General features: G+C 32.1%; 2 protein-coding genes across 3 annotated transcripts in view; one reads left to right on the top strand and one right to left on the bottom strand.

The window, feature by feature from the left end:
• LOC129918901 (serine/threonine-protein kinase 10) overlaps positions 1–26,423 on the top strand; it is a 247,701-nt gene that overhangs the window by 47,951 nt on the left and 173,327 nt on the right. The gene's annotated exons all lie outside the window — the stretch shown is intronic.
• Positions 347–20,660, bottom strand: LOC129918903 (poly(U)-binding-splicing factor half pint). 2 transcript variants are annotated; one of them, XM_055999661.1, is made up of 6 exons: positions 20,435–20,660; positions 13,607–13,700; positions 9,393–9,625; positions 9,273–9,331; positions 1,587–2,090; positions 347–1,517 (listed from the first exon to the last, which is right to left on the bottom strand). In XM_055999661.1, exons 1-6 carry the CDS (start codon positions 20,435–20,437, stop codon positions 632–634), a joined length of 1,779 nt encoding a protein of 592 aa, XP_055855636.1. In that variant the 5' UTR covers positions 20,438–20,660; the 3' UTR covers positions 347–631. The 2 variants fall into 2 exon arrangements, with proteins under 2 accessions (XP_055855636.1, XP_055855637.1); XM_055999662.1 differs by lacking the exon at positions 20,435–20,660 and adding an exon at positions 13,269–13,294.

The following is a 26,423-nucleotide window of genomic DNA, read 5'->3' as shown; positions in this document are numbered from 1 at the left end:
GTCCAAAGTGCGTCCGAAACGCGTCCAAAACGCGTCCTAAACGCGTCCTAAACGCGTCCGAATCTAATTTTTTTTTATCTTAACAAATGCCCTTATTGCGAGTAACGTTTTTCTATCGATAGACGACTTTTGTCCTTGTTTTTGCTTCTTCAGTCTCTGGACCTAAATTTTTTTTACAAGATTAATTAACTCTGAGCACTAGAAAACTAGCCCTAGAGTACTCTCATTCGAGGTTAGTGAAACTAAAGTGAGTAGAAATAATACACGCTATTTTTGATTGGTAATGTATATTTTTATTGAGCATAATCACGATTTATACAATGTTATGGCGCATAAATAACTATGCTATAATTTGCATAATTTCATTTGATTTTTTTTTTTGTTTTTTTTGATTTGGGAACTACTAAGAACAGATATATTTTATTAAATACATATTTCCAAATTAATATAATTGATAGTGGACAAGGAGATCAGCTTAAAAATATTTATCAAGGAAATTTTAACAGTGAGAAGAAGAATAAAACAATTTTTTTTGGGTGGACTTTCGACGCTGCACAATTAAATAATAAATGTATGTTTAAAATAGATACTTTTTATAAAATACAAGAACATGGACGTGCTAATAGTTATCTTATCCAGAGAGATCACCATGATCAAATAACGCTTGATCGTATAGTTGTGCAACAACTCGTCGACCTGCAAAAAAGCGACCGTGTAAAACATCACGACCTCGTATCGCTTCCGTGGATGTGGAGAATTCGACAAAGATTTTCACAATTATTTCAGCATCGTCGTCATCTTCGTTTTCTGTTTGTTTCTCTTTGTAGATTATGACTCGACTAACAACACCAAATTTAGCGCATTCTTCTTGAATTTCTTCTTGAAGGCTTTCGTCAACGTCCTCTGGACCGACCATGTTGCGCAGGATAATAACTCTGGATTCTTGTGGTCGCATTAGGCGTTGCATTACCAATTGCCTTGCACTTTGACCTTTGATAGACATGTTCTCTTGCTGTTGCAGAGTTTGTGTTTCACCTTCTTCCATGAGTTTCTTTTGAAGTTCTTCTTGTTGCTTTTCATGGGCTTTTTTGATTTGTTCGGAATTATTTACAGCTACAGCTGCTGGAATTAACGCCGCAGGTGTGGCTATTGTGGGTACTGCTGTTGCCATTGTTATAATACCAGGCGGTGGCAGCGCAGCAGGTGCGACGGCCGCTGGAGCTTGGAATACGGCCGCTTGAAAGCCTGTTGTAGCAGGTACTGCAATACCAGGTGGCGGTAAAGCAGCAGCTGTAGGTAATGGAAGAGCAGCAACCTTTGGCACGACTGCTGCCAAGGGTGGAATTGCAGAGAGTGTTGGAGTTGTCGAAAGACCCATAACGGCGTTGCTTGCAACGGCATCAAGTGCTTGAATTTTTGCAGTTGCAGCAGCAGCAGCTACAGCTGCAGCTGTGGGCATTGTTGAGTTTGTTGAAGGTCCCATCAGTGCATTTGGTGGTGTGATTGAACGTCCAACTCTAAAGAGAAAACAAATATTTAATATTTAATGGTTGAAAAATGCTAAATTTAATTTTATTCAATTTTACCTTAACAATTGTCCACCAAGATCAAAGAGGTTCATACTGGCAATGGCTTCATCCATGGCTTGTTTATTAGCATATTCAATAAAACCGTAGCCCTTGTGGGAGTGCAATGATGTTCCTTGTGCCAACTTACAATACAATATCGGACCGAAAGCTTCAAAAACACTCTTGATATCTTCTTCGGACAGATCTGGATGTATGGAAGCCACATAGATGCGATTGTAACTTTTTGCCTCTTCTTGAATCTCATCGATAACTTGTTGTGCTTGTGGCATATTACTAGGACGACCAACTTTTATATTACGCCCTCCCATAAGAGCTCCGTTCATTTGTTCCAATGCCAATTGTGCGCCCTCGGGTATTTCATATTCGACAAATGCGAATCCTTTGTGCTTTTGTGTAATTGGATCCCATGACATGTTTATCGATTTAATTGGACCAAATGGAAGAAAAGCACCACGAATAGTATCTTCTTTTAATTCAAATGATATGCTACCAACATAGACTCTGAAAGGGAAATAAATTACATTAGTTTTGTAATGAACAATAATAATTTGGTGTTTGTATTTTGGCTAAGAGTTCAGATCTTATCAGCTAAAAAGCACACAAAACTTTAAGTTTACTCAAAGTCTCATTAACTCGAGAGCTGTTTTTAAATATCCTTGAAGTTAAATTCACATTCAATTATTCAAAATTTTCATCATTAAGTTGGAGAAACATAATCTTACTATCGCAAACTTGTATACGTAAAAATTATTACGGCTAAAATAGCTATTATGAATTTTTATATTTTCTTTTGAGAAATGTCTTTTACTATGATTTTTCTTCTTGTTTTTTTTTTTTTTGTAATAGTCTAATTTTCAAAGAGATAAAGTGTTATGGATTCCGAAACTACGTAAATTTTTTTCTATTAACTTTTGGATATTTTTAATTTTTTAAACTCATTTTGCATTTGCAATGCTGACACGGGTTCTCAATTAAATGAGGAAATGCGGGCCAATTTAAAATATAATCGGGTGCTACTATTAGCCTTTTTGGACATAGGCTGTTATATATTATACACAACACCACTTGCTTTAAAAATTTTCTGGGAGCTTTTCTTTTGAATTTTATGGTTTTTTTTTACATTTCATAGCATTCTTCAAAGGCCACAAGGCCTTTCGGAAAATAATTGGAAGAACAAAACAAACAAGTTTTGAAGACAATGAATATGTTTTCTGCAACCAGGGGCTTATTTCACAGCGTACTACATTGTTTACATCAGCTATATCGGCCGTGTTTTATTGGTACTCAGTATTTTACTGAGGAAACATTTTATGCTGTAAAAAACAACAATTGATTACTTTTATTTATTTATTAATCATTAATCATATATATTATTACCGTTGTCGAACACCCTTTTGCGGGACTTACACCGAACAGATTTTAATAAATTATATCTTAAAAAAAAGGGAATTTCTGTCGCCAGAATCTGGCAAAATATAAATATATAATTGTTTATAATTTTTAAGAAATCTTAATTTGTTTAAAAAATAATATTCCAGCCAAAATGAATTTTAAAATGACTTTTTACCACTTTCCAATGAATCTGGAAATGTTTGACATGGCGTGTTCCTGTTCACATTAGGGGTGTTCGTATATCATTAGTTCGTATCATCAGGGGCGTTCATTAGGCGAGTAAATTCTCCGATTTGCTTAAAAATTCTGATGGTTAACATTTTAAGCATTATTATGTACAAACAAATTGCAGATAAGTTTGGACAAAAATATGAAACCTGTCAAATTTTAGAAGTGGGGATGAAATCCTCTCAGAGAAAGAAAAAATTGTGCAAAAGTACGCAAACTCTTTTAGGACAAAATTATCATTTATTAAAAGAAAAAAAGAAGGCACTAGCTTTTGAAAGATTTCAGACTTTTGTCCGAAGAAATTTTTGGGCAGAAATTTGCAAGAAGAGGGGCTCTCTTTTTTGTAAAAAAAAAAAAACTACACAGTTTCAGTCTAATCAAACAGGAATTGGGTTAAAAAAGTTGAAAAAAGCAGAATTATTTCTGTTTTAGGCAGTACCTAAACAGCCCTGTTACATGTAACATTAGTTATACATTTTTATTTCATTTTTGGCACACAAATTGAAAATGCCAACTTTTGAGGTTCTGGGTAGTCAACCTCTGTAAAAAAAAGATCACTCAAAAGTTTTATTTTGTATTTAAGTGCCTTATATCATGTTTTCACTAAATTCCAAATGAGATATTTTCGTAAACTATTTCATTTTGAATGTCAAATGGTTAATGGTAAATTGCTAATCCTCATCGAGGTAAAATGGATCGAAAGATTAATTTGAAATTAAAGGCCCCAACCCATAGAATCCGTTCCACCCGTTGTGTCAATCAATCCGTTGAAATTGAAGGATGGGACAGAAAGGGGTGACCCAAAGAAAACGTTGCATGACGGATTGCTTTTTGACAGCTCACTTTAAATTCCAAGGTGTGTTCGATATTTTCTCGATGAATGTGCACTAAGGAAGTTCTGATGCAAGAAATTGTTAACTATTATCGTTGTTCTTTTTTTTTAATAAAATAAAATACGCTACTAGACTTTATGTATGTACTTGCTCTTCAGTTAAAAATAATTTTTAATAACAGATTATCATTTGTAGATATGACTTTGGCATAGTAAAATTGAACTCTACAACAGAATTTTAGTATTTAATTGATATAATTTATTAGATATATCATTAAATGTTACTTTTATTACATTTTCTTCACAAATAAACAACTAAAGTTCACAATTCATAAAATCAGAAAAGAAAAGAACACAGTTCTTAGTTCTGAAATTCCCCGGTGTGCACTCCGAAACAGAAAATTTAACTGATCTATTGTTGACAACCAATGTCAAAGGATACGACAGATGAAAAAGTAGAAAGTTGGGATATTTCTTCCGTCGAATTCGTCAAATACAAATAATTGATTTATTTTATTCATTTATCACATAATACGATATTTTGATAGGAATAATTATATTCCACATAGTGTAGTTCCGATAACCAATGAAAGATACAAAATATTTTGCTTATTTTTTACTTTGGTGTACTTAGCGTAGTTCCTTCAACATCAAGTGCGGTCCTACCTTTATTTTAATTATTCTTTCAGATCATTGAACACTTCTACATAAGATGTTTCCAAAATGATTGGAAAGTGGAAGTGTTCATCGCTTTTGACAGGATCTTTGGAATAAGTTCAGTGGGGAACTTCCAACGATTGTCAGTATAAGAAAACAGTCAAAAGAAAACAGAAAAAAAAAGAAAAAAAATTTACAGCTATAGCTGGGATGGTGAAGACATAAACAAACAAAAGGAGGCGCGAATTGTGATAGAGTTTTGTGAATTTAGTTCGTGTTTTCCAAAATAAATATGTAAAATTAATTATTTTTTTTTAATTAATCGGAAATAAAAACTTCAAATTTGAAAACAATCGCGAAATATAAAAGTTTTTGTGGTTAAATGATTTCGAACACACAGTGTTTGTTGTAAGTGTGTGTGACAATATGTTTTTTGTTTACATTTTCCCTGCCGAGATATGTCAAATTAGAAAAGGAAAAGACAAAGATAGTTTTTGGAATTTCCCTTTATGAAAAAAAACACCGCCAGAAACAAAACAATAACAAACGTTTAATGGCGTTTTTAATTGGCAATCCGGAATTGTTCTTCGATTCAGATTTCAGAATCCCAATTGAACAGTTTTTTTTTTTATTCCGAAGAATCTGAAGTTTAACATGTGCCACATATATGTGTAATCGCGCCAAACTTCATTTGTTTTTGTGCTGCAAACATTTTGTACTGCTAACATTTAAATCTATGAATTTTCTGTTTTTAAAACCAGAAGAGAAATTCTGTTTTTTTTCAGAATCAGAACTGTCAGTTTTGATTTTTGGTTTTTTGTGAAATTTTTTGAATCCAAAATGGATGCCATGCTATGGTTTTTGTTTTTTTTTTTTTGTGAAAAAATTTGTTTGCATCCATCATGGATGTAATGGCCTTCCACTGCGGAGTTAATATTAAAAAAACAAAAGCGACTTTTCTGACAGACAGCTGCCAAAGTTTATGTACAGTGTGGTGCCAAATATTTGCATGGATTTCAAAAAACAATATAGATAAACAAAAAAACACACCTATGGTTTTTTTTTCAAGATTTTTTGTAAGTACATATATGTATGAACATATTCCGTAGGAACATTTCATCTTCCATTTGCCAGGAAAAGTCTGGGAAGTGTACCTATGTATGTACATATATAGTATATACATAATGTACATAAGAAAAAGGCCGGAATATTTGAAGGCTCCAGGGGAAAAACAGCACAAGTCCATTCCAACTCATTTCGAGAAAAATGCATTTTTAAATTTTGTTCTCCATACAACTTAGTACTTAAAGCAAGGCTTAAATTTGTTTTATAAAAGTAAGGATGCCATCAGATAGTGGTCAGTAAATACTACAAGACCTCATCATTCGTTTATTTTTGACAAAAAGTGGACATGTGCCGTTTTTCCCCTGGACCCTTCATTTGCTCTTTGCGTGCTATAGGGGCGTAAGTGTTGCACCCCTATTACGATTGCAACTATCAATTCTTTGCCCCTGGGTAAAAAGGACTTACATAAATGATAGTTTACCAGAAAATCCGATTGAAGTTGAAAATCGATGAATTTTTGAGTATTGATCCTCTTATTTTTATAAGAAAGAGTTACTCTAAATTTATGTTTTTGATACCAAATAAAAGAGCTTATTCTCTTTTCATCAAAACCCGAAAGTGCAATTTTGTGACTTAACCTCTTTGTAGCCGGAAGCAAAGAACTTATAGTTGTTAAAAAAAAATTAGATCTCTTATTTGCTTTGAAAAAAATTTGAAAACGAAGAATGATGCTAACGGTGAAATGTAACTGAAAAGATCCATTAAAAAAATGACCAGTTTTCCCCCATTTCGATTTTAAAACATCAAATTTCAGTATTTATCAACTATCAATTGATAGTTGACAATCGTAATAGGGGTGTTAGGTCCGTTTAGGTACTTCCTAAGCTAAAATATGATAAGTGGCTATTAAAAATGAAAAACTATGAAATCACGTAGGTAGATACGAATTTTAAAATATCCACTTTTGAATAGCGATATAAAATTTAATGGAGTGTGAATTAAATGGGTCTAAGATAATTTTTGGAAAAGCCCAATACAACAGCAAAGAAAAATCGTCAAAGGAAAAATTGTCGGATGTAAGAATCAGACAGAAACCTTACGTTCGACAATTTTTTTATTGACGATTTAAGGTGGTGAATGCATGATTCAACATCGGTTCAAGTTCTTCAAATTGACCAAGTTTGAGATATTAGTTGCGGCAACCTGTTTGAAATAGAGTTAATTATAAAATGTATGTACAACTTAGGGAACCTAGAATTGCTAAATTTAATGTGCCATATTCATAGCTGTTTAACTTAAACTGGGGCTAATCCAATGTATTTTAAATGGGATAAACAGGAGTTTTTTAGTAATTCTCGACTTTTTAAAAAACACACTCTGCATTTACATTTGTACCTTCCTACCTATACTTTCTTTTTATTTAAGCATGCGAGAAGTCTCGCACGGGTAAGCTAGTAATCTTTATTGTTGAAGGGTCAAAAATGTATAAGTTGTGAAAAAAATTTTCTCTGTAAACCAACAAATAAAAAACTTTTGTTTATCTTTAGCAATCATTTTTTGTTGTTTCCCGTGCAAAATTTTACTGAGCTAAGTACTGAGTTACCAATAAAACACGGTTGTCAATGACTTTAAACATTAATTACGGCGGCCTGTTGGAATTCCCGAAGCACTTTTTTGAACATTTGCACTATTTAAACCATAACAAATATTTCCCGACGTTCAATTGGACTCAACTATTGGCTTTTGAGGTTGCTGATGTAGTAGATGTAACTTATGTAGTTGATGTATTAGCTCTTTAACGGGACCCAGGCCGAGTTTGAAAACAACAATCGACTTATATACCTATCACAATTTAGGCACTTTACACCAATTTTTGACAGAAAGTCAAATTTTCTGAAAAAAACAAAATCACTTTTTCATTTATAAAATCGTTTTCAGAATGTGAATAAATTCTCTTAAAGAAAAAAAAAAAAAAAAATACTACAAAAGATGCACCGTCACAACTTTAGTAGATAATTGAAATCACATAAAAAATACCTTTTCTATTTTATTGCTCAGTGGTTTTCATCAACTTCTAGCTTTAAAGCCTTCTTTGCGAAAAAGACAAAATATGAATAAAGATGCTTATTGTATCATTTTACAGCCGTAAATAGGATTTTGTGGTCCTTAAGGGCTCATGATATTGATGTACTAGAAGTTTCACTTATTAAACGTAGCCAAATTATTCAGACAAAGACGGTAATGAGAAGAAGCGTATGATTTTCTCCGTTACCGTCTTTGTCGGGTGAACAATCAAAACTTAATTGATACAAATTTAAAATCCAACATTAGAACTTGGTATACTTTTATATCACTGTGCCAGCATAATTTTAACATAGGAGAAACTGGCTCTTTTTTTAACAGTTATGTTTTTGTTGTGATTAGTTTTTCGTGAAACTTCGAAAACATCAACTTTATGATGAGCCCTTGAAACTCATCAAGTTTCAAGAAAATAGATTGCTTCTTCGTCGAGACAAATTGGATAACAGTGTTTATATGTCCCCTTCGTTACTTTAGAATGGCCAAGTTAGCAAATTTCACCGAGAAGATAAGATGGAAAAATATAACCAATTACCAAGAGTTGCGTTGATAGACCGAGAGCCCACAGCAAATTTTGGGAGTGAAGGTATAACCAAAATTTGAGTATGCAGTTTTATAGCCTTTAGCGTTCTTATAACGAATCACAGTACGAGCTTTAGGAAAAGGGGAAGGGATGTAAAAGGAGATACCGATGCACATTGGTTTTAAAGTTCTGAACATTAAAATGGGAGAGAAAAACTGAGGCGGGTAATGCATTCCACATTCTAGTAGTGCGACTACTTTATTTGACGGTACGTCCGAAATTGGGCTCAGGTGTAAACTGATGGGCATTCCTTGAAGTACAAGTATTACGGTTGAATTGTTTAAAGGGAGGAATGCAGCTAGCTATTTCATTAGAACATTTTTTATAAAAGTACCTATAAAATATGGACAGGCATGATACATTCCGGCGGTGCTCAAGAGGTGGGATTGTATCAGTAATGGAACAATCACCTATCATTTTAAAAGCTCTTTTTTGAATTCTATCCAAATAACTCAAGTGGGTCTTAGGAGCACCTGCCCAGATATGGGAATTATACTCGAGCTTTGGACGAATATATGCCTTTTAAATTATAGCCAGATCAGAAGGGGTGAAATATTTCTTACATCTTCGTAGGAAACCTAAGCATTTCGCAGAGTTTTTGGCTACATCGAATATGCGCTCATTCTACTGGCAGTTTTAAATCGCCGCTTCATATGGTTTTCGGGGGCTTGAATTATTTATTAAAACATAAAAGGCAATAAAAATGAGTACCCATATTTTGGTTATAGACTATGAGTTTTTATATAAAAAAATATAAGGGTTGAAGGGAGCGAGGATCGAGGAGATTATCGATAGTAAGACACTAAAATCTATATTTTTTTTTTTTTGTTTTTAAACTTGAACTTACCTGCACATCAGCGCCAAAGCTTGTTGCCTTTGAACTTGGGTCCTTTGACTTGCCAATTGCTGAAAAAGATTTGAACAATTCTATACATAATGGTATAAATATAAGCTTTTTTCTATTCACTTGTTGTTGATGAGCCAATGTTTGCTTCATAAGCACCATCTTAATGCTCTGTTCCATGGCATATTTCTTCGCCTTGGTCACGGTATCATGCTGTTCCGATGACAATTTAGGCAAAGCACCACCCAATAAACCCAGCAATGCTGATCGCGTACCAGGACCAAATTTAACATCTCCAGTTTGCTTTAAATCATAGATAGGTTGAGATATGAAAGGTACTTTCGGTTCCGATTTGCCTAGAATTGTTAACTTTTATTTAATAAAAATATCAACCATAGGATCGACAGCTAAACATCATCTTCGTTTTTAGCAACAACAGAAAAGTATTTTTTCCAACTTTTCGAGTCGGTGAGTAGGTATAATTGTCAAGTCAAATTTAATGTCAAAAATTTATTGTTAGGGAAAGAAAAATATATGAAGTGTTCTCAAAATTGTCCTTGTCAAGAGCTTTTTTTTAAGCTTTAGGAATTTTTTTCATTTTCAATTGTGAAGTGATTTCGTTCTGCTTCTTTCTAGAGAGAGACAAACAAGAACCAAACAAAATCGAAATGGAAATAGAGACAAATATTAATGATCTTATTTTTTTTTTCGATGCCTGGAAGAAAGATAAAAAAAGAAAAAAGAAATATTATTATAAAATTTGTGGTAATTTTTGTTTTTTTTTTTTATCATGAACCCTAGTTTGTGTGTATTTGGTTTGCTTATGCTTTTTTGTTTCTCACAAAGCCTACAATTAGCATTTTAGATAGCGGAAGTATGTTTTGAGAGCACACAGGAGGAGGAGGATATTTTCTTATATTTTTCTTTCACACAACTTTATAATATTTGTAAATCCGCCTGAAAATAAGAGAGAACAAAAAGAAAGTACCGGAGAATTAACTAAACATAGATTCCTAATTCGTTTTTGATTTATATATAAAAATGTATTTGCACAAAAGAATTGTATGGATTGTTTGATTTAAAAAAAATAAATATGATTTATACAAAAACAATTATTTCAAATTTCTACACCACTCAATGCATATTAAAAAAAAGTAAAACAAACATTAGCTCGACAACCAAAGCTGGACCAGTGTATTTAAGTAGAATATAATGTAATTAAATCCACCAAAAATTGAAAACCATTTAGAGTTGTGGCTGTGAGAGTTAATCGACTGTCAAAATTACTAAGTCACTTTTGTTAGATTTACGTAAATAAAACTTATTTTTAATTTCCACCTAAACCCTAGTACGCAGTCCGAACTAAATTTTAGCTCCTAAACAAAATCATCTCAAAAATTTAGCCAATCTAAAATTTATTTAAGACTTTCAGTAGGGTTTTTCGCAGATTGAGATAGAAAATCAAACACTTTTTGCCAACTACACATTTTCTGTCTGTCCAAATTTAACGGACGCAAAATGTCAGCTAAAATTTAGTTCGATCTGGGTACCTTTTACAATTTATGTTCTTTTTTTTAGGTGATAATGCCAAATCAGTTATATTGTTTTTCAGAATGCTTTTTTTTGTGAGTATTATCTTTGATTTTGAACAAAATACTAGAAACTTCTTCGGGCGAGTAAATGAATACTTAGTCAAAAATTTTTCCAAGTCCTTTAGCTTAATGTTGTTCGTAATAATCTCATGAATGGACTTAAGGGAGTTTTTGATAACAAATTTGTGCTTTAATGGTAAATTCGGAATGAAATAATATCTTAGGATAAAGACTTCCGACTCACTCAAACATAACCGTCTCCAGGCGCCAGCCAAACGTTCTCCAGACTTAAGGATCAACATCAAAAGAGTTCTTTTTTTTTCTTATAAGTTCGACATCAATTCAGACAAAACAGTGCATTTTAAATCAAATATGTTTGCCGATACATAAACATTTGTTTGAGAATAAGTGGCTACACTTCAGTCTCATGTAGGGCCTCAATGTTCTCACACATCAACTCCTTTCAGATCTTAAGGAACATGACGGCCTTATGTAGCTTGGCTAGATATGAAAAAGGTTATATCAGCTTGTGGTATTACCATCACTGAGACCTAAAAGGGTTTCCGAAAAGAATTTACGCAAACACCATTATCCACTTCGGAACACTCTGTATGGAAAGTTTTTATCAATTCACTGTTATAGCTAATTTTCTTGTTAGACATCCGTGCTAGAAAAGGGTGTCATTAATGGTGTATGAAAGTTCAAGCAGTTTATTAATTAGATTTTGCGTAAACTTTATAAATTGCAGTCTGTAGAATGAAGTACATGTTAAATCTGTTGCGCCTAAAATTAAAGATTGTAAAATGTGAATGACTCCGGATGAAGAAATTCGAGGTCACTATCAGACAATAAGGCGATATATGGCGAAAACCATAGACGTCATTAAGTATGTATGTAACAGAAGGAACCATAGTTTAGGTAAACCCGTGGTATGATAACTTAAAACAAGAGGATCAATTGAAAATGATTGAGCCAGCAGCCAGGAGATAAAGGAATTGATTTAAATGTAGAAATGAAAGGTTTTAAAAACAATCTGGGTAACCTAGTTACCGTTGTTCCGGTTATAGAAGAAGAATATTTCAACTTTATTCCTCAAATTATAATGTCATGGATTTTGGAAGCTTGTGAGTCGAGTGTATGTGCATATTATTTGTTGTAGCTTTTGTATGTACATATTCTTAGAGAAATGTTTACATTAACATTATTTTCAAAAAACTACTGGTGAATATATATAAACAGATTTGTGTTTCTTGTGATAATAAATAAGACAACAATTACATACAAAAAGTATTTAATGGACAACATACGAGACCACTCAATCGATATTCATTAAAAATAAACCTCAAATGAAATTACATTTAACATAAAGAAAAAACAAAAAAAAAAAACATTATTTCCATACAATTCTTTTTGCGTATAAACATTTATAAAGTAGTTTTCATTATAAAACGTATCGACCTTATTTTTTGATGCAACATAAAGTTGTATGAAGCCACAATCTTTCGATTTTGAGGGAACAATGTTTATAGTTTTAGTTATTATTTATCTGAATTTTTGGGACGTATACGAAGAATGAAATGAAAATCCTCTGAAACGATAATAAGCACAGTGGAAAGAACTAAAAAAAAAAAGATAAATCTTCTTTTCTTTTCGTGATGGGAAAATGTTTATATACTACCATCGACGCAACATTTTCACATTTTTTGTATGTTTTATGTAAATAAACTAAAATAAAATAAATAATAAAAAAATAATAATAAAAATGGTTAATAATCAAATAAAAGAAAAAATGTGTACACAAATAATAATTATTCTGTGAAGAAAAAAGATAAAGCAGCCAGTTTTTTTTAGAAGAGCAGAGATGCCACCGACCACACCTTTTGGCCCCCAATAATCGTATCTAGATGGTTGTGTGTGCAGGGTGTTGCAGCGCGCGCATTTCTTTTTGCATTTGCTTTGCATTATATCTCCTCAATCGATTAGAAACTTAAAAAAATATGTCATACAAAGAAAAAAGAAAGAATTTATATAAAAAAGAATAGTTCGATTAATCAATGATCATTTTTTTTTTTTTGCAAAAAAAGGGACAATTAAACGTTACTCTAGTGAGATTTCAAATCGATGTTAGTGGTATTGTTTTTGGTTTACACACGCTTCAAATCAGCTTGATTATTATTTTTTTAAATTATAGTAAACGTCTTTGCTCTTATATTTTGTTTTCGTCGAAGTATTTTAGGGAAATATTTTTTTTTGATTCGGTTTCTATGTAAGTTCAGATTTTAAATCGAGTTTATTTCGTTTTATTTTTTTTTTGTATTGTTTTCAATAGTTTTTCTCGTATTTTCTTGCACCACAGCGCTTACTAAATTGCAAGGAGCGCAAGTAGGTAGATTAGGTAGTGTCTCACCTGACATCAGCATGAGTCTGCAATAACTTAAGAGCAGAACAAAAAAAGAAAAAAAAAAAAAAGACCGACGAATTAGTTAGAATAAGTTGAAGACATGTATAGAGCTTTGATTTTTTTTTTTTAGATCATTTGTAAATTTTGTATACGTATGCTTACTTAATCAAATTGACTACAATTACATTAAATAATAACTTATATAATAAAGTTTAGTTAGATATGATTTGCTAAATTTAGGAATTATTTTGTTTTTATAATAATTGATATTTTACTAGAAGTGTAGCTTTACTAGTTATCAATGTGCAAATTATGTAAAAATGTATCTTATATTTGATGCATACCTGAATCCGAGCGAGATTTCTTCGTCGGCGAAGCACCATCATGTACTGGTTCGTCAGAACGGGGCGAAGATCGCGATTCTCTTTCGTGGGAACCCTAAAAGTAGAAAAAAAAAAAAAAAAACAAACATAAATACAATAAGAAATAAAGTTTAAGAGGTTGTTATAGAAAACAGTAAAATCTTTGAATGTTTTCATATTTCGTTTTATGGATCGTTTAAAAAAGCTTTCAGTCATCGACTAGCCCTCATTCCGGTGATTAAATAGTCGCTCCCAACCCAATTTTTGTCCGATGACCCTCATTTCATTTTAATACTTACCCTCTTACCTTAAAAAGTCTACCCCTATTCATAAGAAGCTCCGAGTAGTTATAATAGTAAGTTCCTTACTGGCTAGTTAGACCTGTAAGGTCCATTAGGTCATGTATCATTCTTAGTGGTGATTTCAACTCATGAGACTTTTTAAGAAAGATCCTAAAGTTAATAATCTGTTATTCTAGCGCAAAAGTAACGTTGAATTTTGCAAAGCAGTATAAGCATAAAAAGTTTTATTCTATGAAAAATATACCAGCAATTTCATAACACTCAGTCAAAACTATAAATACTGAAACAGAAAATTTGACGTGTTCACAAGAAATTGAATTGCTTGCAACAAAAGAGGATTTTCCGGCCATGACACAAATTTCCATTCAACATTCGTAAAATTTTGATACTCAAACAAGTTACTCCATCTTACACAATGAACCATAACGCAGAATTAGAAAGCTGTGTTATTTTAGTTTGATCGAATTTTCTATGCCATGCTAAAAAATGGTTCTATACCTTTTTAAAAAAAGTTGTACATATGTTTTATTCAATCAGATTTTACAGTGGAAGTTCTAAAACTCGAACTCTCAAAATGGAAGAAAAATTCGGGTTAGAGAAACTTTGACTTTGAAAAGTCATCAAAAAAAAAAACTTCGACTTAAGGAAGTTCGACTGTATTTAACCATGGCACAATGAATTCGAAAGTTGCTAATATTCTCCCAATAACTAAGCCAAACAAAGACCCTTCTCCCTATATCGCTTCTCCAATGTACAGACAAAGTCTTAGAAAAAATAATGTCAAATTCGATAACGAACCCAGGCTTTGGTTCTCACATCTCATTATTTACAAAGGGACTTACAAATTTGCGGATCAATCAACCGTAACCATCGTTGGTCATATACGCTAGACATTTTTACAGTATTAAAAGTTCTGGGGAGGCCATGGACTTCGCATATTATTCACCTCTATCTATTACTCAAGTCATTTGTACTAAAACGACAAGAAAACGACTTGGTCTAGTCTAGGAGATCCAATTTGTGTTAAATTATAAATTTAACTACACAGTTCCCTCCGCTCTTCACATGTCTTCCTCATGGCTTTACTCCTGAATTTTGGCATATAGACCGATAGTAGCCACCAGGTAGTGAAGAAAACCAGTGGCTAAACTGCCAATTAGCCTTAAGAGATGCAGGCTATGATGTGCTGGGTTCCCCAAGGTCACTATAGTGAAATATCCTGGTTTGATGATGAATACCGACAAGCACATGCTGCTAAACAAAACAAAATTTACAAACCGGCTTGCAAAGAAGTAATAGAGCTGTCAAGAACTCTACAAGCGAAAATGAACGAAGGAACATCGGCTTTAAAGAAGAAAAATACTGTTAACACGAGATAAGAGCGATCGAAGAAGATGCAGGAATGAGTTTCGGAAGTTTTACCTTCAACTTTTCCGTCACCCCGACCTGGACAAGCTGAATGAAGTCATATCCAAATTTAGATTCATTTAAGCAGCAAGAGCTGCCGAGCAGTTTAAAGCACCAGGCGATGACCTGGTTGGAATTATACACCAACTAATCTGCCGAATGTGGTCGGCACCAAGCATGTCCGCAAAAAGGACCGCGCTAACTACCCCCTAACCGCGCTAACTACAGAACCGTTTTGTGTGAACGTCTGAAGTCCTTCGTCAACAATCTTAAAGGTCCATATCAGTGTGGATTTAGACCAGAAAAGTTCACCATCGACTATTCACATTACGACAGATTTTGGAAAAAACCGATACTCTTGCTTAATATATGAATTTCAAATCCACGTTTGGCAGTATCTAAAGAGGCAAGCTGTACAGACCAATGTCTTGTTTTTTTTTTTTTATTCTTTAGAGAATAATCGACTACATATTTACATTACGGCAGTATAAAGTACTTTCGTTAAAACCATATGTCGCAATGTCGGCTCTTTTGTGAACATCGAAACTCAAGCAGCTAAAATGAGTACTAGCATTAATGAAGGCAAAACAAATTCCGTATTTGCTTTCGTCAAAAGAACAGCCTAAAAATGACATATTCGACAAAATGTGTCTATCTAGGCACCACTTTAACCATAGCCAACAACGCAAGCGCTGCAAAGAAATGGTGTATACAACTTTTTTATTCGACGCCTGCTGTATTGGCAATAGACTTTGACGAACGCAGATGAGAACTTTTTGGAATGTTTTGTGAGATTCTTCGGATGATTTTTGGTCTTGCCTTCATTAATAGTTATAATTATAAGAGAAGAAGACACAACAACGATATGAACCGCACAAGGAAACTGACCTGGCTAAATGAGTTAAAATAAGGAGAATGAAACGGCAAAGTCAAATTCAAGACCCCATACCAGAGGAACGCGCAGTAAAGCAGAACTGCAACTCCAAATGGCAAGTGGAAAACAACCACAACTTGGCATGGGTAACTAAAGGCATCTGTTTAGAGATAGACCAAAGTACGAGGGCTGTTTGAAAAGTTCTCGGCCTAACATAGATGGCGTTTGCGAACAAAAATTACAAAAAAAAAAAACATCTTATTGTTTCACACAATACACTCCGCTTCAACTGAATAAGCACACAAATTTTCAAAGGTATTTTGTTAATTTTTTCCTAAGATTGAGCTTTAATGTAACATTTGATGATGTTTACAGTTAGCTTGCGATGTAGAGAAACCAAATCAGAAAGAATAATTCTCAAAGTACCGCTATTTTTTTTCGTGTTCTCTTACAAAGCGTCCCATATGGAAAAATGCAGTTTTTTTTTTGCGTCAACTGAATAGACACACGGTCTTTCAAGGTCAATATCTTCGTTGTTTATGAGAGTTTTGAGGTGTTTAGCATACCAAATCAAAGGTTGAAATGTTCTCAGTGAGATTTTGTCATTTAATTAAAATTAAAAAAAAAGTAGTAGATTAAAAGCTTTGAATACTGTCGACAGAGCTAAAATTAATTTGTTAACGGAACAAGTACTGACCGGGTCTGCTATAGCTACCAAAATTGATCGGAGTTTTAGTGTGTTGCCTATTCGTACCTCAAAAATAAAAGTTCGTACAGGAAAAATATGAATTAAGGTAAAAAACGGCAAAAATAGCAGTTAATCGACGAGAAATTTTGAGATCTGCCTCCAATTCATTTGACTCTGGGCCAAAAATCAAACAAAAAGCTGGTGTTTCTGCAAGTGTTTCAACACTCCGCAGAGAAATTAACAGCACGGATCATTTTAACCCATTAAAAGTCCAAAAGAAACCAACTTTAAACAAGCAACAAAAAGGTATTCGTTTAGAATTTTCTAGACTCCATATGAGCTGGAAAAATGAGTGACGCAAAGTGGTTTTTTTCATTTGAAAAAGGTCAATTTTGATGGATTGATAATTGAAGTCATGAGGGCCATCAAAATTGACCTTTTTCAAATGAAAAAAACCACTTTGCGTCACTCATTTTTCCAGCTCATATGGAGTCTAGAAAATTCTAAACGAATACCTTTTTGTTGCTTGTTTAAAGTTGGTTTCTTTTGGACTTTTAATGGGTTAAAATGATCCGTGCTGTTAATTTCTCTGCGGAGTGTTGAAACACTTGCAGAAACACCAGCTTTTTGTTTGATTTTTGGCCCAGAGTCAAATGAATTGGAGGCAGATCTCAAAATTTCTCGTCGATTAACTGCTATTTTTGCCGTTTTTTACCTTAATTCATATTTTTCCTGTACGAACTTTTATTTTTGAGGTACGAATAGGCAACACACTAAAACTCCGATCAATTTTGGTAGCTATAGCAGACCCGGTCAGTACTTGTTCCGTTAACAAATTAATTTTAGCTCTGTCGACAGTATTCAAAGCTTTTAATCTACTACTTTTTTTTTAATTTTAATTAAATGACAAAATCTCACTGAGAACATTTCAACCTTTGATTTGGTATGCTAAACACCTCAAAACTCTCATAAACAACGAAGATATTGACCTTGAAAGACCGTGTGTCTATTCAGTTGACGCAAAAAAAAACTGCATTTTTCCATATGGGACGCTTTGTAAGAGAACACGAAAAAAAAATAGCGGTACTTTGAGAATTATTCTTTCTGATTTGGTTTCTCTACATCGCAAGCTAACTGTAAACATCATCAAATGTTACATTAAAGCTCAATCTTAGGAAAAAATTAACAAAATACCTTTGAAAATTTGTGTGCTTATTCAGTTGAAGCGGAGTGTATTGTTTGTGTGAAACAATAAGGTGTTTTTTTTGTAATTTTTGTTCGCAAAGTTATATGTTTACACGAAGTTGGGATATAATTTCGTTTTTGGCAAAAATGTTTGATAGATGGCGTTGCTTAAACAAATTAATTTTAATTACCCAAATAGCTTAATATATATTATAATTGTATGTGAAGTTTCATTAAAAAGGGTCATGTATTTTTATCAGTGCAATTTTTTGTTTGAACTTCTCTATTGCTTACAACGAAAATTGAAAAAAATGAAATTAAAGCTGTTATTAAAATTTGGCCAAAAAGAATATATGACGCCAAATCAAATTAAAGAAGACTTCTATTAGACATTAGGGGAATCTGCACCTTTATATTTAATGGTCAAAAAGTTGGCTGCCTTATTTAACATGGCAGACAGAGCGTCGAACATGATCCCAGAAGCGAAAGGCCAACAACATCCACCTCTTCCAGAAAACGTCGATAAAGTCCATACAATAGTTTTAGACGACTGAATGTTAAAATTGCGAAAAATAAGCAAGACCATGGGGATCTCTTCTGAGCGGGTTTACCACATTTTGAAAAAACTGTCCGCAAAGTGGCTGCCGCGTTTGATTAAAAAAGAACAAAAATTCAATCGAGTTGAAATCTCTAGAGAGAATCTAAACTCCATGAAATTCGATTTGAAGTACTGAACCATCGCCTTTTTCACCATACTTGCCTGGCCAGTTCATCCGCCTTTTCATTGCCTTCAAAACCACTGTGACCTGGGATCCAGATGAGAGTGATTGTGAGGCTTCCACTCAGCAATGAGTTCCTTTCTGCATTGCTGAACTAATTTGGAGGATGTCGTGACCGAAGCAATTGCTTTTATAGCTGCCTGACTATCTGTTAGTATAGCTATGCTTTGGTTTTGATTTGGATATAGGCTAAGTAATTTGCAAGCTTTTTTAATTGCCAGCAATTCCGCTGGGAATACACTGGCAAAGTTTGGTAGTCGAAAGGATTTTGAGATATTGTGGGATTCATAGTAGACACTCGCACCGACCCCACAATCCATTTTTGAGCCATCAGTGAAAATGCAGGTGTCGAAGTCTCTCGTCACAATGCCCTCTTCCCAGTCTGATCTAGACGGGAAGCTGACCTTGCAATTCATTACAGTATTCAAAATAGAAGTGCAGTAGTCCGTGGGTGTCAGAAGCAACCATCAGACTACTACCTCTTTCCAAACTTAAAAAAAAAAAATTGGCTGGACGCAAATTCTTCACCAACGAGGAGGTGATTGCTGAATCGGAGCGGTTTTTTGAAGAGCTGGAGGAATCGGCCTATAAAAAGGGAATAGAAGCACCAACACACAGATGAAATAAGTGTATTGGCATAAGAAGAGAATTTATGAAAAGGGATTTAAAAAAAGTTTTTAAATGTATTGCGTTTTATTGGTCAGGCCGAGAACATTTCAAACTGCCCTCGTACGCTATCATTATCCCAAGCTTCATTCATAGGTAAGTACTAAATTGAGTCGCCTTTTTAAAATATCGCTCAGAAACAGGTTTGCAAAAATTAAGTTCGCAGAAATAACAGGAAAGTGATAATGAAACAAAGTTTTAGTAACAAGATATTGTGGTTTCAATTTCTCATAAACTCTATCGTTTAAAGACGTATTTATTTAACATAAACAAAAAAAAATTATAGAAAATATACAATTGCATGAAATTGATTAGATTAATTGTATAGCTTTGTATACTCCCGCTTATTTCAATAAAAATTATTTCTGCGTGTATGTATACCAACGAGCAACGATTGAGATTTTTTGTATATTGAACAAACAGCGAAGCTATAAACTGTCCTCAATAAATCGTTTATTTTCGTTATCGTATAAAATCGTGTTGTGTATTGGAACTTCCGAAATAAATTTTATAAATAAAAGTAAAATGTTTATAGTTTTGATGCGCCTACATCAAAACTATAAGAATAAACTTATTTCAGACCAAAAAAAAAAAAAACATTAATCGATATCAATGTGGATTAATATAAGTCCAAGGTCATGTGGCTTGTGGCTACCCAAGCAGCACCCATCCCAGTTGAAAAAAGAAAATTAATTTCATTTTTCAATCATTTTACAAGAAAATTAACAAAGTTCACGTTTTTTTTCTACAAAGATTGAACATCACAAAACTGAACAATTGATAACTTTAAAATTTATTAACAAAATTAATTTATATCGAGTACATTTTTTTTCGGCCATCATGGATAAAAAAAACTTCAAATCCACTCGGAAAAAAATGTATAAGCGAAATACAAATTGCAATACTTACCATATTTTGATTGTTTTTTTTTTTCTATTTAATTTTATGCTAAGTGCTTAGTAGATATATTTGGTTGTAGTTTTTATTGATTAATTTGTAGAAAAATTACAATTTTAATGCTTTTTTTTGAGAATATATTTGATTGCAAATAACAGCGTGTGGAAAATTGAAGTGTTCCCTTCGTTTTTAATCGCGTCAAAAAAAAAGTAATCAGCAAACTTTCTTCCTTCCTAGGCGGCGAGAAGCGAAATGTCAACTTTTGTGTTGCCGTTTCGCCGCAAGGTAGCCATTTTGTGTACAGTACGAACAAGTTTTTTGATTTTAGTGATGCCAATTTAAATTAAAGTGATGCCAGTATACTTAAAAGGTACAACAGCAGCTTCAGAAAATTACAACAAAATACGCTACAAATGAATATGCACTAAATTATAATTTCGGTAAAATAAATAAATTGTACAAATTTATGAACACTATCGATGAATTGTATTGAAAAGGGATACTCATACTCATATTTGAATAGTCAGTTGTGAGAACGGATTAAGTCCACTTTTTTCGAAATTGACTTTTTGATGCAAATTTCATCTTTGAAAATTGAAAAATTTTATAAGTTTGAAGAACAGAATAATTCCAGGATTCAGGATTACAGGCTATTAATTATGTCTTAACTAAGACGTTTACGGGTTTTAATTGCAAAAAACGTTGAATGGGTAACAAGAAAGAGAAGATAATACAGCGGAGTGCTATTAAATTAGAGGGTGGAAATTGAAGATAGCCCAACTAACATTTCAGCTTCAGTTAAGGTATTACAAAAGCTACATTTCAGCTTCTTTTAAACTTTAGTAAGGTTGTTGGGCATGGAAAAAGGAGAACGTTACACAATAAGGATCTTAAAGGAAGCTTTACCGAAGCTCTACAGAAGCTTTGAGATTTGACAGATAGCTTCGGAAGAGCTTGTATAGCTCTTTAATACATGTCTTATCGAATTAAAAAAAAAAAAAAAACAACTACAAAAACAAAAAAGAATTTTTTTATAACTGGTTTTAAATCATGAAATTATCTTTTGATCTGATATTATAGGTATACAACATTCCATTAGTTTTTAGTATATTTATTAATAATAATTTTAAAAGTATATAATTTTTTTACCACACCCAGGAATCGAACTTCGTATCTGCTTGGTGGTAGTCCACCACTCTACCCACTTGGCCATCCTAGTATATTCATTAATGAAATCAAAAACTTAATCAGTTCAAATAGCAAAAAAATGTCCGAGCTAAATTATTCAATGTCAAAACCAAAAAGTGTCCGAGCTAGATTATTTAATATCAAAACCAAAAATCAAATACAAAACTTGGTAATTTCTGTAAAGCTTCTATAAATTCATTAAACAGGCTTATCCGAAAAACAAGTTTTCTTCGTTTAAGTCTCTTTAACAGTATTTAAACAACTTATTAGAAGTTGTTAAACAAGTCCGAACTTCTATAAGCAATTAAAATCTGAAGCAAGCTCAATACAAGCTGTATGCAAAGTAGAACATGCGAGATTTCAATTTACAGAAGCTGTTGTGCCAGTTGGGAGGGGTGCAAAAAGCCCCTTTTTTTCAACATATCTCGTAAACAAAGCATAATGTTTATAAATTGATTTTAAAACTTGTTGTAGAGAATCAAATTTAGTATCGAAAAAATGTTTTTAAAAAAATTGAAAACAAAAATTCTATATCAAAACAGGCCAAAAAAAACATGAAAAAAAGTCAGGAAAAGCGATTTTTTGAGTTTTTTTTTACTTTTCTTACGGTTTTTTTTTCGGGCTGAGATAGTCATATGTATTGCTCTTAATGAATACAGAAGATAAAATTTAATTCAGAATGCTGGCCTAAAAAAGTTTTTTCATTGAAAATTAACCGAAGAATGACCATTCGAACCTATCTTTATTTTCCCATTTTTTTGTTTTACTCGAGTAAAAAATAGACCACAACAAAAATTTTTGTTTTACCATGTATAACACTTTTTTACTTTGGTTACTCAAACTCAAAAATAGACCACAACAAAAATTTTTGTTTTACCATGTATAACACTTTTTTACTTTGGTTGCTCAAACTCTATCAATAGTTAATCGATTGCTATCATTAAAACTTTTGTTTTAAATAGATTATATGTTTATTTCATTCAAAATTTGGCTTTTGGGTGAAAAATATTTTTAGTTGCAATAAAAATCTTATTTTAATGCAAATATTTTTCGGTTGCAACAAATTTTTTAGCTAAAAAAAAATAAAAAAATTATTTTCTTAAGATTTTTGAAAATTATCCAAGGTAAAAAAAAATTTTCAAAAATTTGCTCCAAATCCATCGAATGAGACATCAAAAGAAAGGACTCTTTAGACCAGGCATGTCAAACTTGCGGCCCGCGGGCCGCATGCGGCCCACAACGAATAACTTTGCGGCCCGGCCCCGTTCACATTTTTATTAATTTTGAGTTTTAGATTATAATTTAGATTTTCAGCTTTTGACACACATGCACCTCCTTTTTTTCCTAATCAACAAATAAATATGGGACAAAACCAAAATAGTAAATTTTATAAGATCTCGTGGCTTAAATCAGGGTAAGTTATGTGATTTCTTAAAATGAACTAGGAAGCGAATATTCTGAGTTAACCTACAAACGATTTTGGGGCTTTGGAATTTTTTTAGTTTTTAATGATAAAAGTCTTTAAACCAGCATGTCTTGCTATCTAAAATGGTTGCAGAGTTTATAATTCATGATACCTACCTAGATGTATCAAAACATTTATTGAGTTAAACTCAAAACTGCGAGAAAAATTCATAATAATAATAACGAATATGTGAACAAATGCAACATTCAAATGCAAATGTGCATTCAAATGCAAATTTCACATTAGGTACCTGTCGATGGGAGCAGTTATTTCAGTCATTAAGAGGAATGAGTTACCTATAAAATCCTGAATAACTAACGTTGGTCTGAGAAGAAAATGGTTAATGAAAAAAAAAAAATAGTTTCCTCATTTTTGCTGTTTTTTTACAAAATTCTTTTACATATAAAAATTGTAGCTTATCATGTTCTGCGGCCCACACAAATTTTTATCTCGCTGTTTTGGCCCCTTGTAACCATTGAGTTTGACATGCCTGCTTTAGACTCTTTACCTTATTCAACATTTTGTAGCTTCTATCGGTCAGTTTTTATTTCGATTTGAAGTTTAATAAGTGCACTTCTGATTCGTTGTGCCAATGGAGAAATGTTTAAAAGTGACTTTCGTGAGCATTTTTTTTTTTACAAAACCTTGATTATTTTAAAAAACGTTCGATTGACAAAAAACGATAATTTTTTCAAAATCTCTCTATTGGCTTTAGTAAACCGAAATACCTCTATATGTTTATAGTTTTAGGCCTTTAGCTCCCGCATAAAAATTATCGAAAAATTTTAGCCGAGCTATAAAATGTATCCCATACAAATTATCGGTAACTTGTATGGGAATTTTATCTCGGCTAAATTTTAGCTCGATCTGCGTACCAGACTTTGAATATGAATCAAAAAGAAAATAATATTTGGATTAAACTGGAGATTGATTTTTTTATTAAGTAATTGCTACAGAATATGGCACACCTACTTTTTATTTGAAGAGTTTTTTTTTTTCAAAGAATTATTTATGAAAAATAGTTTAAAAAAAACTAAGGATTTTGAAAATTTGTTTTCTAAAAATTCATCTCAATAAAGAAATCAAAACGCATCGTTTTTTTTTAAGTTCAATTTCAATTAAGAAGTGTTTTTTTTTTTGCTTTGAATATCAAATTTTATGTTTTTAATTTTTGTGTACACATTAAGAAAAAAGATATTCTAAAAGGCAATTGGAATCTGTATTGAATTAAGCGGCTTTGTGCATGTTTTTTTGCCAAGAAGACTGTCGTATTTAAAATAAGAAAGAAAGATTCTTTTTAAATTAAGGTGAACACTTTTTTATTTTTGTTTAATATTTTAATTTCAATACAAAATGAGGAATCAGTTCATTCTTAGCACTTAAGCAGATAGGCTTTTTTTTTAAAGAAGATAATACTTATTAAAATTAAATGAAGTTCAGTTTGATCTTAACAGATTTTGAACAGATTTCATTTATTTTTAAAAGAAATCTCATTATATTTAAGAAGATAAGAAGAGCATCATCTTGATTATAAATGCCTTATTTTCTCTGTGTATAAAATTGTAGTCTTAAAAATTTAAGCAACTGTAAAAAGAAATTCGTGTGAGCCAGTTTTGTTCTTTTTTAATTTTTAATGTTTAGGCTTAACTACATTCACCACTTTTTGAAAAAGTACAAAAGTGAAAATATTTTTTTTCTCTCTACCGGAATTTTGTTGTAAAAAAGAGTTTAAAAATTGATTTTTCGACAAAAAATCAGCTTTCTGCATGATTTGTTTTAATTTTTTAGCCCGAAAAACCATACAAAAATGCGTTTGAAAATTTTCACTTTTGTACTTTTTCACTTTTTGAGCCAATGTAGTTAAGGCTTTTAAAGTAAATTTGTGAGAAAATTGCACCTATTGCTTTAAGGATGATTTATTTTTTGCTTAAGTAACCTAGATATGATATTATTTAATTTATAAAATTGTATCAAAATTTAAAAAAAAAAGTTGTATTTGTTCCCTAAACTCACTGGTTTTAAAAACAATACGACAGCATAGGCAATTTGTTATCCAGGTAAATGTTTATTTTTATAAAAAAAAAATCATAAAAATCGGCTCCAGTTTCCTAATATTGAAAAATTAGCGTGTGTAAAAAGGACGAAACTTTAAAAAAAAAATCGTTCGATAAAACGGGACTTAATGGTTGTCATAGCCATTCAATTCTAGTATGACTAAAATCTCTTGGGGAATTATAGAAAGATGAGCTAAAACCAATTTGATCTACAATTTCAAAAACTTTATAAGTCTAAATTGAAACATATTGCATATATCAAATAAAGTGTTTCATTCACAAATGAATAGGTTTTAATATAGGTATCATTTGAATCGTGCTGCCATGATTTATTCAACTCAACAAAATCCTTAAAACGTATTTATTTCTGAATAAAACAATTTTCATTGACTCCAGCAAAAATGTTTTAAGTGTAACTTATGGCCGATGAGGTTTTTGGAAATAACGAATTATTCAGTTACAAAAGTAAATTAGTTCCACTGTGCTACAAAATTAAAAAAAAAAAAAAAATACACCAGATAAATTACATAGTGTAGGCTATTCGTACGGTCGAATAATGCATAAAAATATTTGTTATATTTTTGGAACCCTCCATTTTTTTTATTTACAAAAAACCATTTTTACAGACTCTACGATGTAATCTATCAATATCTCAATCTTTTATTTAACAATTCTCAACATGTTATATGTTTTTAGAAAGAGGATTTCCAGACCTTTTGAATGATGTATATAAGTCTATTGTTTAAACAAATTAAGTGTAGGTTTTTATCCCATAAATCTTGAAAAAGTGATTTTTTCTCAATTTTTTCAACTTTACCCAATTTTTTTTTGCAAAATAAAACAAACAAAAAATAAAATTAGGTTATATTCTGGAAGAATATTTATTTAGGCACAAATTGGTGTATTGTTTTGTTAAATTTGACCAAAACTGCGGAATCTATGCTACTTTTCCGTAACTAGAAAATATGCCATATCATGATGTGAATTGCAAGGTGCACAATAGGGTGCTCGTTTTTTTAAAAGAATTAGAATTTGTATGCTCCTAAGATCTTATATGGGTTGGAAATAACCTAAAAATAATATTCCCCAAGTTTCAAGACTCTAACTTCATTCTAACCCGTGCCGCCAAGCAGTTGAAGTTTCTTATGGGAATAACATGGGGTTTCTTGGACCTAGTTCGATCAATTTTATATTCCAGCCAAACCATTTGTTCAAAAAATTTAAAACTTAAAAGACTCAAACTTTATAAGTGTAGCTATCATGTAAAGATTTTTCAGATTTTTAATTGTAATAA

The sequence above is a fragment of the Episyrphus balteatus genome, chromosome 4 (genome assembly GCF_945859705.1).
Source record: "Episyrphus balteatus chromosome 4, idEpiBalt1.1, whole genome shotgun sequence".
Classification (NCBI taxonomy): Eukaryota; Metazoa; Arthropoda; class Insecta; order Diptera; family Syrphidae; genus Episyrphus; species Episyrphus balteatus.
The sequence above is the reverse complement of the archived record's forward strand: the minus strand, read 5'-3'. Positions and strand labels throughout refer to the sequence as shown.